The 16,080-nt window shown below is 37.0% G+C and overlaps 1 protein-coding gene across 1 annotated transcript; it reads left to right on the plus strand.

Moving 5' to 3' along the window:
* The first annotated feature begins 13,968 nt into the window (after window positions 1-13,968).
* Window positions 13,969-14,568, plus strand: LOC150033242 (zinc finger BED domain-containing protein RICESLEEPER 1-like). The gene has a single exon (XM_090306334.1). It carries the CDS (start codon window positions 13,969-13,971, stop codon window positions 14,566-14,568), a length of 600 nt encoding a protein of 199 aa, XP_090162460.1.
* Window positions 14,569-16,080: the final 1,512 nt, after the last annotated feature.

The following is a 16,080-nucleotide window of genomic DNA, read 5'->3' on the forward strand; positions in this document are numbered from 1 at the left end:
CTGAATTAAGACATTCTCAACCAATCATTAATACCAGAACAATTCTTGCTTCTATAACAACTAGCCATCATTGATTTAGTCAAGAAATCATTAACTTACTTAACAATTTCCTGTAAGTGTGACCTGCCATTTTAGGCCATAGAGTTCCGCCCCAAGTAGCCAATCTGAAGGGAAAAAAACCAATTGGGGCAAAAACTAAAGTAACCCTATCCATTTCTGGAGTTCACCTTGATATTGACCAATTGCACAAAACCCATCCAAAGGGGTCCGCTCTCAGGGTGCCATGAGGGAGTGCAAAATGATCTCACAATACGAATCAATGAAGGAGACCGTAGGACATGTTGACACAAACCCTTCACCCTCTTACTATAAAAACTTTCTCCATCCACCTTGATATTGACTCATGCAAACACCATCCGAAGGGGGATGCTCCTAGGACACCACGAGGCCAAGCATGAATCTCATAACATGAACATTCAAGGAGAAACGTGAATGGAATCATTGACATATCATACATCTCTTCCTCCCACTGAGTATTTTATAACCTAGGGTTTAGTTTACTTAGAAAAAATACGGCTAAGAATTTTAACTAAGTGACTTTTTAGGTTTTCTCAAGAGTAACATTTACCTTGGATAGTGTAACAACTTTTGATCATCATCCATTAAATTCTTTAACGGGGTCTTTGACCAACTATCGCATACTTGCATAAAATCTATCTAATTCACCTTTCTAGGTAGGTTCCAAGGTAAGGGTGTCCGTTTCCGTCAGCTTAAGTACCCCAGCCTAGACAAAACTTGCCTTAGACAAAAGGTCCTTTATAGATAGATTTAATACAATTTTAATCTTTTATGCCAATCAATTTAATCTTATTAAACCGATTTAAAAAGATTAAAACTTAGGTTGCTAATCCCATTAGAACCTTGAACTTAGGTTTATCTCAATTTTAAATCCCTTTTAAAACATGAGTTCACCTAAGTCCACATGCAACTCTTTCTTATCGATTTAGTTCTAATTTCTATTATAATGCTTATAACAGAAATAACCAAAACCATTCACAACGCAAAGCAAACACATACAAGGCATTATAATGCTTATAAACAGCTTAAGTGTCATGCTGCATGCATTGTTCATTCATTGCTACTTTTATATAACACTTATACAAAACAGCAATGCAAGCAAACCATACTTCCATTCACCCTTATACTATAACGCTTATAATATAAAGATGATGCATGAATGTGCTTACTGCATGCATAAATATAACTCTTATATTTCAAGATGCATGTGCATGCTCAATTGGTTATTAGAGAAAAAGAGATAATTATCCAATAATAATAATATTATAAATATATATGATAACCAACTTACCATATTATATTTATAACTAATAGTTTTAATATTTCATCTCGTGAAACACATAAACCATAATTCTTTTTCTATTTCATGGTACCTAATGTAAATCTCATTTACATTAATTCTTCACTTGATGTATCTTATACATCACACTGATTATATCATCTATTGTCACACCCCCTCCCAGACTACTCTTAACCTAGGAAAGGACATGACTGCAGCAATTATCAACCCTTCTGCTGACACTTATCGACTATTAACTCTAGCGGAAATAATCTGATACCAACATGCAATCTCAAACACAGCGGCTACCTTTATGGCCAAAATAAACATTAAGTATTACACAAAACATTTACAAAGATTACATTACAAGTCTCATAAGTCCCGACACTCAAACTTAGTCCCTACATGAACAACTATAACATGTGTACAATATTTACAATAACCACCTAGCAGACGGGTTACAATAACTCTTGTCTTTTAGTGGCTGAGTAGATGTAGAACTACCTTCTAAGGATTTGACCGCTATCTAGGGGAAAGAAAAACATTTGAAAACAGAGTGAGCTTACTAGCCAGTGAGTGACTTAAGAAAGAAAATTGATTCTCATACATAAGTCTCAATAAAGAGATCATACTGAAATATATATCTTTACAGTAACCTTGTTCTGAAATATAAATATTTTCCAAGCATAAAACATGTAAAGCTGTTTTCATCATAAACATTAAACTATTATTTAGTCGAGAATAACCCTGTTGTGGTTAAATCCCAACGTCAACTGCTTAGTCAAGAGAGAACCCTTTTGCTCAATCTCTGGCTTCAACTACCTACATGCAAGTGATTATAACTAAGTACCGTCATACCTTAGGTACTCTTGCTCAGATACCTTCTCAATGTCCCTCAATATTGAGATGCTCGGATACCTTTTCAAATGTCTCTCAGTATCAAGCTTCAAGTAATACTAGTCATACTATGACTTTCTCTTTAAAGCATGTAAAGCAAAACACATAAAAAACATGTCTTTAAAGGTACTAATGCATGCTTTGTGTATTTAAATACACATAAATAGTTTTTCATTAAACTTTCATACATGGCATGCATTTAAAATACAACTCATAGTTTGCTTGGAACTACTTTGTAAAAATAGCTAGCATGAAAATAATCTTTCTTAAAACATGGTTTCTTTAAAACATTGTAATATTTAGTCACTCACACTTTTAGGATTACTCCTCAAAGGTCGAAATGCTTCTAACACTGGTGTCAATCCTATGGACACAAAAGCATATATTTAGCTACTAGCATTAGTCTCCCTTTTAAGACTAAACCTCAAATAAGCTTTGCATTTAGCCTTCACCTAGAAGGCTTTCATTCATCACATACCTTGCTGTAGGTTTAGTACTTAGAAATTTCTTTGAGACTTTGGCTCTTGCAATGCTTCCATCCGCACCTCACAAACGCATCCCACTTGTGCAACCAACACTTCTCTAAGTGTTCCTTCAACTGCACATGGTCATCCACAAAGGCTGCTATACGTTCTAGCCTTCAATGCAAGCTTTCCTCAGCCAACACAGCAGGTCTAACGAATAGGAATGCTCAGCCCTTGGTCTGTCCGAGCGTTTACTTCGAGCTGCCAGTTTACTCAACCAAAGCAGCTTCTTGCTTGTTCATGAAATTCTAGATTCAACTTACGGAATTAATAACTCAAATTCTATAGCTGATCTCAAGAAATTTCCTTCTACAAATTTGTTTATAATTTTCTCAAGAAGCTTACCTTAAAATTTTAGCTTCAAATTTCTCGTCGTTCATCCTGGAGCCAAAATTTTTCATTCACAGCCTGGATTCACCCCTGAACTAAACCTCTAGAAACTTTTTCCCTTCTCCGGCCTTATTCTGGTGAGAACTTCTTCTGACAGTGTCACTTCTAAAACTAAACTCTTAGAGCTTTCCAACGACACAAATATCTCTCAATTTTCATGGAGGAATTGATCAAACTTAGCTTTTGAAGTTCAACCTCCCCTTTTATATTGGTTTCCATCACTTACCATTAAAGCCTATCATGACACCTTCAGCTTAAATGAAGTTAAATACGGTGGTTAGGACAGTTGTTACCCTTAATTGGTGGTTAAGACGGATCAATGCAGGCTTAACTCGTTTAGCTCACCACCCATCGTATAGCTCATCGTTTAGTGATCTCTCGCTATGGCTTATCACCCAACGATCTCGCTGTCACTCATCGTCTAGAACATAGCCTATCACATAGCTCTCATTGCCGTCATCATGTAGCTCTCGTTGTCGCTCATCGTGTTGCGCTGATGCCTATTGTCTAATGCATCACGCCCATCGTCTAATGCATCTCGAACCTTGATTCGTCCAAGGCTGGCCTCATGATTCCTGGTGAGAAATCATAAAGTTTGGGCGACGCATGGTCCCGGATGGGCCTATTGCAGTCGTTCGCCAAGAGGATGGGGTTTGTCATGATATTATTTGCATTTCTTACTCTGTCTTCCAGTTGCTCCACCATGTTGGGATTTCTCTCTTGTTGTTGATGTAGGCGGTCGTCTCTTCTTCTTCTTCAAAAAGTTCTCTCAATCTCTAGGTTGTAATCGGGCTCAGGAACTTGTCTTTCGCTCATACGACGCCCGCTTCTTTCCTTACCAAAGGAGAGGTAGTGCACAGAGATGGAAAGCTACAAAGAAAATCAAAAAGTTACCGTTAGCACAATATGTACTGCCGTAGTCCTCGACAACGGCGCCAAAAACTTGATGCATTGTGAATGTGATGAAATAATGGTGTATAATACGATGGTGGTGTATGCGTTGTACATGCAAGTTTTCCTAGTAAAATCCAAGTATAAATCCTACTAGGTTGCCTGGTAAGCCTAGGGTTGAACACAGGGACTATGGAGACAGTATGCGATGGTAAATTATGATTCCTTTGTGGTGACAAACAAAATAATAAGTTGGTTGGTATGTTTGTTTAAAATATAAATCCTATGCGGCGAAATTGAGAAAAGAGTCAATAATAGCGAAAGTTGCAATGAGTATGCAGGGAATGGGTTGAGAAGGGATTTAGCTAATACTTCCTAAGATTACATTCAAGTTATGTGATCATGCCACACACATACAATAGCAGGTCATCTCTCAATGTAAATGTTATAGCTCCTAATTTTAGGATGCATGCGATGTGTACGGTGATGTCTATAGGACTTATGTCTAAGCCTCTATTCTTGTCTATGTGATGATGAATGACACACACATACATAAGGCGACCACATACCATCATATCCTATTTCTAGGGTGCATGCGATGCATGTTAGCAAATAGAACTTATCTCTAAGTTTTTATCTCTTGCTTATGCAGTTCTAATCTGACTTTCTCAAGCCTAGATTCTAACCTAGCTCTATCAAGTCTAGGTTCTTTCTTTAGACTCTCTCTCAAGTAGCTCTAAAGGGGTGATGGACGCATACATAAGACAAGATGATTGCATAAAATGAAGATCTTAGGTCATGCTAGCTAAGTGCTTCTCAACCCATTCGGAAGCTTAGTTACTCATGCGTAATGTAAAGAGAGTGAACATATGTAGAGATGCAAATTCCATTTTATAAATGAGATTAGAATATAAAATGACAATGGGAAGTAAGGATAGGGAGCCTGGTAGCAATGTCTTGCTTCCCAAGGCTTTTACACTGTGTTTTTCTCTACTCTACCCAAAAGAATGTTCTTGCTTTCGCAAGAGTCAGCCTTCTCTCCATTCTCAATGCTCCCCGGCACTCTCTCGAGCTGACCAGAAACGATCTTTCGGCATCTTCTCTCTTCACTCACCTCCGCTTCTAAGTATATAAAATTATAGACTATGACTATCTATGTATATGGTGGAAAAGAACTCTAAAATTTTAAACTGCTGAACTAGAAACCCTTTAACGAAGGTGGCCTTCGATATTTATAGAGTTTCAGGGTGAAGAGCTTTTCTCTCAAATGATTGCAATGATGGGACGTCATTAAATCTCTATCTGATACGCCGATTAATTGTCATCGAAAAGTTAAGTGTACTTGCTATAGTGCGTCGTTAATGGCTTATCAACAAAATTCGGATTCGACCGTCATCAGCATTCTGTCCCATCATGATTTATTAAGCTTTCACCTTGATGCGTCGTCTTTATGCGGCCACCTTCTTGAGTAGATCTTCACGAATGCATACGATCGCATATCTTTGCAGTCACAATCTTTTAATGCGCTCGGATGCTGAATTCCTTGGATTGCAATTCTGCCTTGTGCCAACGCATTTTCCTGCACAAAATATGTAAATTAGCTGCTTTAATGCGATGGACGCATGTGATTGCAATGTTCTCAACTTAATGCTTTTGGACACGATTTTACATATTTTAACCGTTGCAATCCTACATTGTTTTATATCTTTGCGTTGTAATAACGTGCATTTTTGCCCATTATCATGTAGCACTATCGTCTAGTGCATCACTTCGCATCATTTAGCGCCACATGTAGCTACACAATCATCCGCATGCGCAACACTCCAACGCCCAGCACCCACGCTCACGCACACCTGATGCTGCCACATGCATGCTAACCTCCAAATCTTGGTTGCCGCATGTCTTGCCCAACGCATGGATTTTCTTCACTCGGCCACATTTGGCTCCCTTAAATGCCCAACTAACCTCTCAAATGAGTAAGGCCAATGCCCTTGATTCAACTCTAATGCCTAGCACAAGGCCAACGCATTGGCAAAAACTTAGCAATTTTTCTAGCTTCCAACGCATGGGTTACACTTACCCAATTTTTCTAGCTTCACCCAAGAGTCAAGCTTTCAAACTTAAACTTTTCTTCTAACTTTTCACCCTTTTCCTTACAATTAAATATTAATTCTCACCTTAACCTACTCACCATACTGGTCTCAGTAGGAAACATACACAAGTAGAGAAATTAAGGCTCAAGGTTTATATATATAATCGAATTTCCTCTAGTCAATTTGAACATTTCAAATCAACACCAACAACTGATTCTCAACTTGAATTCATTAAACCTGTTGCTTGAAGCTCCAACGGTATGTGAATAACTGACTAAACTCTTTAGTCATGGGATCCACCATTCGTTAACTGCCAGGCACTCCACTAAAGATCGACGGCTGCACCCTTCTTACTACAGATATATTTTGTGTCCATATTAACCAATAAATAGTGCAATAACCCTTCACAAATCGCTCGTAAGTACAACTGAGCCAATAACCTTTATGCCCCTGTAGTTACATCTAACTATTTAAGTACCATTGATCCCTCTAACGAACAAAAGTCATAGTCCTACTATGACTGAGTCCTCTCTTCCAAAGAGAAGCTATGGCCACTATGTTCAAGACCTGGAATTAGCCCTTAAGGGAGAAATCTATCTACTTACCCCTGCTTCGGGAAGGAGTGAATTCCATTTTTTGTAACTGAGTTCCCAGCTCCCAGATTAGACAAATCCCCAAAAAGGTAGGCATGTTGAGTTGGCAATTTGGCTACTCTTACCCATACTAATCAAAGGACTGCCCTCAAAGGCAGGAGTTCCCAAAACACTCAGGATTAAGGTCATATCACCTTTGGTTGTTTAGGTGAGATGAAAATCTCAAGTATTAATGATGTTATATAAAGAGACTATTCATCTCGTTCGGTCTTATACAAACTCTTTGTATATGACACCCCTGCTCGCATGTCTCCACATGAATGATCAGGATCTACCATCTGTAGTAGTTCACAATACTTGCAAACCTCTACAAAATGGGCCATATCTGTTGTGTCACCAGGATCAGGTATCCCTCCTTAATCCTTATACTACAGACCTATTTACGTTATCACTTAAGGCATGATCCACTTGTATATCTCATATACATGCTTAAGTTTACATACAATAACCATGGAGCTTTATTTATTGGATATGAGTAAATGCCAAATAAAACAACTTTTATTTTATTCATAACAATGTGTATAGTTTACAAACTATGAGACTCCGAGAGAATTAGGACACCAATCCCAATAGCCCCATCACATTCTTCTCAAGAGTTGAGAATGCCTTGACGTAGTGGGAGGATTGTTCATCAACCTGGATGCTACATGGGTTTAACAGAAACTCAAGACATCATACTTGATGATGGTCTAGAGGATCCATCGACCTTTAAACAGGTAATGGAAGATGTTGATAGGGAACAATGGATAAAAGCCATGGACGTTGAAATGGAGTCCATGTACTTCAATTATGTCTAGGATCTTGTAAATCAACCACATGAGGTTAAACATATAGGTTGTAAATAGATTTACAAGTGGAAAAGAGACCAAACTGGCAAGGTGCAAACCTATAAAGCCAGACTCGTGGAAAAAGGTTTTACTCAAAGGGAGGGGGTTGACTATGAAGAAACCTTCTCTTCTATTGCCATGATAAAATTAATAAGAATACTCTTATCCATTGCCACATATCATAACAATGAAATATGGAAAATGGATGTCAAGACAGCTTTTTTGAATGGCCATCTTGATGATAGTATTTTTATATCTCAACTAGAAGGGTTCATTAAACAGGGTCAAGAAAAAAAAGGTGTGTAAGCTTAAGATTATGGGTTGAAGCAAGGTCTAGATCCTAGAATATAAGATTTGAAACTGCGATCAAATCTTATGGTGTTGAATAGAATGTTGACGAACCTTGTGTATACTCAATAGTCAACAAAACTATAGCATTCTTGGTACTTTATGTTGATGATATCTTGCTCATTGGGAATGAGACAAGTTATCTTGCTGACGTAAAGAGACGGTTAGCATCACAGTTCCAAATGAAATATTTGGGAAATGCTCATATGTTCTTGGGATTCAAATTTTTCGAAATTAAAAGAATAGAACCTTAACACTATCTCAAGCATCTTATATTGACAAAATGTTGTCAAGATATAACATGCAAAATTCCAAAAAGGGTATGTTACCTTTTAGATATAAAATTCATTTGTCAAAGGAACAGTGTCCTAAGACACCTCAAGAAATTGAGGAAATGCAAAAAATTCCATATGCATCGGCAGTTGGGAGTCTGATGTACGCTATGTTGTGTACACATCCTGACATATGCTTTGCAGTTGGAATCTTCGGCAGGTACCAATTTAACCTAGGACACAGTCATTAGACAACTATCAAAACCAGCCTCAAATATCTCAGGAGAACGAGGAACTATACGCTTGTGTATGGACCTAAGGATTTGATCCTTACAGGATACACTGATTCTGATTTTCAGACTGATGTACATTCTAGGAAATCTACCTCAGGATCAGTTTTCATTCTTAACAGAGGAGCTATAGTATGGAGAAGCATTAAACAAAGTTTTATAGCTTAGAGGTGAGCATGTTATACCGAACAACCAACACGACCAACCCAAACCGATCGAAATGAAGTCGGACAGTAAAAAATCAGACGAAAGTGGTCAGTGTTGGTTTACGATTTTTAAAATCGATTTGAATGGCAATCGGGATGAGTTATTGGTCGGGTCGAGACCCGACCCGACCGGTTTATTATTTAAAATAAATTTATAAAATACCATTTTAAAAAATAAAAATGGTTAGGGTTTGTTTTTGTTCTTCTTCCTCTTCGATCCGTTCCAGTCGTCGGCAATCTTCTTCGTTCTTCTTTATTCTTCCTTCCATTCCAACGCCAACCGGTCGTTGAGTAGCCTGCAGGTCCGTATCCATTCCAACCGATCTTTGTTCTTACACTGCACAATGAACATCTGATTTTTGCATTCAAATAAAAGAAATAGAGTTATTTATATATACAAATTTATTTCTATTGGTGTTGGAGAAAACTGAATATTGTTTGAAAAATAGACATGTTATTGTTTCTCTGCCTATTTGTCTATAAGAATTCTTCAATGTTTCCCCATTATTCAAGTAGATAACTGAACTTGATTGCTCATGTTTCAATGATTCCCCATTATATGTAAAATTATGGATGTTGTAGGAAATCGAAAATGATGATTTTCGTGAGGAGTGGAACAAGACTATTCCAAATTACAATCATGAATCAACAAATCAATTACAATCGACTTCAAAACAAGTGATTATACAATTTACAGAGAAATTACAGCATGAAACAACAAATGTACAGAGGGAAAAACTGTACTAACAATGGCAGAAGCTCCTCCACGCTCCGATGTGCACTCTGATCGAACAACAACAACCACGAGCGCTCGATCTACATGAGCAAAACACTGCACGAACACAGCACGAACACTTCGTGCTCGTCCTCAACGATCTCCTCGGTCACGAACTCCTCCGCAATAACGAACGGCCTGCACAGCACCACGAATGGCCTCTAGAAAACCTTGACGGTATTGAGTTGAGTCTGACACCACCAACAAGGCGACCTTGGTATTCTCGGTGTGAGAATCCAGAGGGTGGGCTCTGTTTGGACTTGGTGTGAGACAGACGAATAGAGGAAACAACGATCGCATACATGACAGGGCAAGTGGGAGAAGTCGGAGACCTATCGTATAGGTCGATGCCTAATCATTTAGATAAAACTATGCAATCGTCTAGCAAAAACTATGTGATCGTTTAGCTCGGTCGATTCTACACGATCGTTTACCTTGGGCCAACGATCGTCTAGCAAAGCTATGTGATCGTTTAGTAAACACTGCACGATCGTTTAGCTAGCACCTACACGATCGTTTAGCTCGTCTAGTCGTTGTTTAGTAAATCTGTGTTTACTTGACGACTTCCGTGAGTTTCTTTTCGTCGGAGAGAAAACTCAAATTCTTTTCAAACTTTTGTGAAAACTTCTTTTCTTTTTCAAAATAGGAAACCACTTTCCTTTATACTCACGGTTACCATGATCCAATAACAACCCACTACATTTGGTTATTTAAAAGAAAAAGTATTAATTATCTAATAATTAATATTATTATAACTATAAATGATAACCAACTTATCATACTATATTTATAACCTATAGTTTTAATATTTCATCTCATGAAACATATAAACCATAGTTCTTTTTTTATTCCATGGTACTTAATGTAAATCTCATTTACATCAATCCTCCATTAGATGTATTTTATACATCATGCCAATTCTATCATATACAATCAAAATACCTCTTGTCAATTTGAACATTTCAAATCAACATCAAGAACTGATCCTCAACAGAATCCAAGCTACCAAGGGGACCTCATGAACCTGTAGATCCGAAGCTTCAACGGTACGTGAATAACTGACTAAACTCTTTAGTCACGAGATCCACCATCCGTTAACTGCCAGACACTCCACTAAAGACCGATAGCTGAACTCTCCTCACTACAGATATATTATGTGTCCATCTTAACCAATGAGCAGTGCGACAACGCTTCATAGATCGCTCGTAAGTATAGCTGGGCCAATAACCGTTATGCCTCTGTAGTTACATCTGTCTCCTTAAGTACCACTGATCCCTTTAATGAACATAAGTCATAGTCCTACTATGACTGAGTCTTCTCTTCCAAAGAGAAGCTGTGGCCACTATGTTCAAGCCCCAGAATCAGCTCTTAAGGGAGCAATCTCTCTACTTATCCCTACATCAGGAAAGGAGTGAATTCCATATTGTGGATTGAGTTCCCAGCTCTCAGATTAGATAAGTCCCTAAAAAGTTAGGCATGTTGAGTTGGCAATCGGGCTACTCTCACCCATACTAATCAAAGGACCACCCTCAAAGTCAAGAATTCTCAAAACACTTAGGATTAAGGTCGTGTCACCTATGGTCGTTTAGGTGAGATGCAAGTCTCTAGTATCAACGACGTTATATATAGAGTCTAGTCATCTCGTGGTCCAGGTCTTATACAAAATATTTGTATAGGACACCCCCACTCCATGTCTCTACATGAATGGTCAGGATCTACCATATGTAGAAGTTTATAACACTTGTAAACCTCTACAAAACGGGCCGTATCCGTAGTGTCACCAGGATCAGATATCCCACCTTAATCCTTATACTACAGACTGATTTAGGTTATCACTTAAGGCATGATCCACTTGTATATCACATATACATGCTTAAGTTCACATAAGATAACCAAGGAGATTTGTTTATTGGATATAAGTAAATGCCAGAATTAAATAACACTTATTTTATCATTGAACAATGTGTATCTTTACAAAACAACGAGACTCCGGGAGAATTAGGACACCAATCCCAACAGATGTGTGGGTAGTGATTGTAATGTACACAATGCCATAATCTTGTACAAGTCATTCAACTAGAATTTTCAAATTGTACTTTGAAAACAAAAATGGAAATTAGTTTTTTAAAATAATTGTTTAAGCCATCCTTAGTGTGCATGAACTTAACAATCTTGCTGAGATTAATTTTGAGCTATCAAAGTATGTGAAGGCAGTGTATGTGTATGTCAAGATTTAGTCGCCTTTTATTGGGGATGAGTGTTGGTTGTTGTTCTACTGAGGTGAGTGTTGGGTTTTATATCCTAAAACTTGTGGTATATAAACAATGAAACTTATTCTGGAAATTCAATAAAGGTGTTATTGAATAGATCTATTGCTTGAATAGAAATCCAAGAAACCTAAAAGTCCCTTGACTATTGGATGAGTACTTGAACTTTATGTGGAGACATAAAAGTGGATCAGGTTCGAGTAAATAGTCAAAATAATCTATAGTATATGGATAAGGTTGGGTACCTTATTTAGGTAACACCATTGGATGCGGCCTGCTCTGTAGTTGTTACAAGAAGTTGTGAAGTGCTACAAACGAAGTGATCTTAATTTGTTCATGTTGGACATGAGGAGTGGGGGTGTCCTTGTGCAAAAGGGTTTGTATAAGATTGGAGCATGAAATGAGTCACTCTTACTTTATAACGCTGTTTACTATTTAAGACTGACTATTTCAAAGTGATGACCTAGGTAACTTGACCTTAATCCTGAGCTAACTATGAACTCCAGTTTATGCAGGATTACCCTTAGATTTGCATAGGTGAGTGTTGGCTCAACAGCGCTGGCTTAATAAGATTCCCATTTTAGGGTAAGACCGAATAGATAGCTAGGGACATAGGGTGCAAGAGGGAATTCATTCCTACCTACTTTTAGGGATAGTAGAGAGATTGTTCCCTTAAGTACTGATTCTGGGTCTTGAACAAGGGATCCCGCCCTCTCATTTGGCATGAGGGACTTGGCTTTATGATTGGATCACAAAACAATTGTTCATTAGGGGATCAGTGGGGTCTTAAGAAACAAGAGGTAATTTCGGGGGTAAAACAGAGATTTGACCCAGCCATTATTACGAACAAGCTGTGAAGGGTTGACTTTCATGGTTATATTGAGTGGACATAATACATCTATAGTGAGGGGAATTCAACTATGGGCTTTAGTGGAGTGTCCCATTAGTTAACGAATAGGGGTTAGATCGGTCTAATGAGTTTAGTCAATTAATCTCGAATCGTTGGAGCCCATGATCTGTAAGTCCATGAGGTCCCCCTACTAGCTCGAAAATGGATTAGCTCTAGAATAGTGTGATAAGTTAATTTGAAATGTTCAAATTAGAATCAAACGGAATTGGAGAAAATAATTTAAATATGATTTAAATATATGAAGATGAATTTGTGTAAAAATTAATTTAATATTGGATATTAAATTAAATAGAATTATTTAAATTGTTTAAACAATTATTTATTAATTTTATTAGAAAATTAATTTATGAAATTAATTTGTAAAATTAATAAATTTTGATTTTAGAAATAAAATATGATTTTAAAATCAATTTTGGATTTTGGAAATAAAAATACACAAAAAGGAAAAATGATTTTTCCATCTTTATCTTCAACTAGCTCATTAGGAACCCACCACCTTCAAGCTTTAATAACTCCAAGCATGAGCTGCATTCCATGCAGCAAATCTCTTTGCATGATAGTCTGCAATTTATTGAAGAGACTAGAGTGAAGTTGATGATGATGAACTGATAGAATTTTAGCTGAAAATTCTTGAAGAAGAAGGTGTTCTTCAATGGGTTGGTTCAATGAGCTTTCTCCAAATTCCCTTTGATTCCAGCTTATTTTGAGTCCCACGACTCAATCTAGAGTACCAAGAAAATAGTAGGGAAGATCTTGTGGTGGTCTACACAAAGATTTGGAGGAATTTGCAGCTGGAAATAAAGATTTTAACGATTCGGCCAAGGTTTGTTCTTGAAACCCATTAAACTCTGTTTAAGCATGTTTCTTTTCTGCCAAAATTAATCAACTAGAGTGCTTATGGATCCTAAACTCTTCCGCTGTGTGTTGCTATCGATCCAACAGTGAGGCAATGTACATGAGGATTAGAGGCACTATTACTCCTCTTATTATCTCTTATGAGTCATTTGTGAAACTTGTTGAGGTATTGTGTGTTTTGGCACAGATTCCTTATTTGCTCATGTTTCATGCATAAGGTGATAAGGGTATGGGTATCTGAATTTTTGTAAATACTTTGAGACTTGAGTTTTTGTAAGGCCGAAACACTTAGAGTTTTTGTGAATTGTGTGATATTGATGTCTGACATGGTGTGGTTCAGCTACATGGATTCAACGAATATGGAGTTTGATGGAACTACAACTGATACTTCAAAAAATGAATGAAATATAGAAATGGATGCCAATACAAATATTGTTGATGTTGATTCAGCAAATGAGACATCAAATGTTCCAAAGCCACCAAAAAGAAGGAAGGTTGTGGAAAAATCCATGGTTTGGGATCATTTTGAGAGGCTAAAAGGTGATCCTAAAGACCCTCATACTCAATGTAAGTATCGTGGAGTTGTCTATGCATGTCATTATAAACGTAATGGTACTGGGACTATGAAAAACCATTTGGAAAATTGTAAAAAATACCCTTACCAGAAAAAGAGAGATCCAACCCAAATGACATTAGCTTTCCAAACTAATAACAAAGACAATGTTGGGGATAATACGCCACAACTTGTATGTGATTCATATAGTTTAGAGAGTTGTCGGGAAGCGTTGGTTGAAATGCTAATTGTCGACGAATTGCCATTCAAGTTTGTGGAGGGTAAAGGATTTAAGAAATCTGTCGATAGATTAACATGTGCAAGTCAACCTAGATTTGTTGTTCCGTCTCAGTTTACTGTGGCTAGAGATGTGCTTAAGTTGTATGTTAATGAGAAAAATCCTTTGAAAGACATGTTTGTGAACAAGAAGTATAGAGTTTCTCTCACTACTGATTGTTGAACATCGAGAAAAAATATAAATTACATGGTACTAACTGCCCATTTCATAGATTTTGATTGGAGATTACATAAAAGAATACTTAATTTTTTGTCCAATTGAGAATCATAAAGGTAATAATATTGGTAAAACCACTGAAAAGAATTTGAAGGATTGGGGCATTGAAAGGGTAGTGACTTTGACGGTTGATAATTCAAGATCGAATGACATTGCCATTGCTTATCTTCTGAAAAGATTCAATAAGGGATTATTGTTTGGTGGAGAATTTCTGCATGTTCGTTGTTGTGCTCATATATTAAATCTCATAGTATGTGATGCTTTTAAAGAACATAATGGTTGCATTGAAAGGATTCGATATATTGTACGATTTATAAGATCTTCTCCTGCACGTTTTTTGAAATTTAAAAAGTGCATTGAAATTGAAAAAAATTCTTATAAGAGTTATGTGTGTCTTGATGTTTCCACTAGAGGGAACTTTACATATGTGATGCTTGAGGCAGCTGTGAAGTTTGAAAAGGCTTTTGATAGATTAGAAGATGAAGATGCTTCTTATAGACATAATTTGTCACCAAATAAGGAAGATTAGACAAATGCTAAGATGTTGATTAGGTTTTTAAAGGTCTTTTATGATGTGACGTTGAAAATTTCAGGGTCTTTGTATACCACTTCGAATGTGGTTTTTCATCAGATTACAGTGGTTTAGAATTGTATATGTTTGAATGCTGGTACTGCAAATGCAATGCTAGTTGGAATGGCCAATAGCATGAAGGGCAAATTTGAGAAGTATTGAGGGAACAATGAAAAAAATAATCTATTGTTGTATGTTGCTTTGTGCTAGATCCTAAAAAAAAACTAAGGTTTGTATCTTTTTGTCTTAAATGTTTTTTTGGACCAGAGGTTGCCAACTCTATGGGAAATGTAGTGGAGCAATGTTGTAGATGTCTCTTTCATGAGTACAGTACTACTTAGAGTGGGAGTGGGAGTGGAAGTACTACTACTACTAATACACCAATTGTCTCAGCCTCGGAGACCATGATTGATTGCTATCCAACTGAAAAGATGGGTGAAGAGTTTTTTTATGATACAATTGATATTAATTTTGAAGGCAATGAGACTACACCTTTCGAACAGGGGTCAGAATTGATATTTATTTGTTGGAAGCCAATGTTAAGAATGAAGGTGATTTTGACATACTTCAATGGTGGAAGATGAACAGTCATCAGTTTGAGGTTCTTAGTCATATGGCTAGAGATATTTTGGCAATTCCAATATCTACTATAGCATCTGAGTCGACTTTTAGTACAAAAGGACATGTTGTTAATTCATCACGTTGTTCATTGGCTCCAAAAACAGTGGAGGCTCTCATTTGTACTCAAAATTAGCTAAATTCTTGTTCAATAGATCTTAAAGTTCAGCATGACATGGAAGAAGCTTCATTGTTTGAAGAAGGTATTTATTCAATTGTTTAACTTTAAACTTTATTCATTTGTATTTTGTAGTTGTAACTTGTTATTT

This window comes from Benincasa hispida, chromosome 10, assembly GCF_027475165.1.
Source record: "Benincasa hispida cultivar pf3 chromosome 10, pf3_genome.v1.1, whole genome shotgun sequence".
Lineage (NCBI taxonomy): Eukaryota > Viridiplantae > Streptophyta > Magnoliopsida > Cucurbitales > Cucurbitaceae > Benincasa > Benincasa hispida.

What these genes read in the sequence shown, in the direction of transcription:
- LOC150033242 (XM_090306334.1), top strand. Translation starts at nt 13,969, where the DNA reads ATGGATGCCAATACAAATATTGTTGATGTTGATTCAGCAAATGAGACA.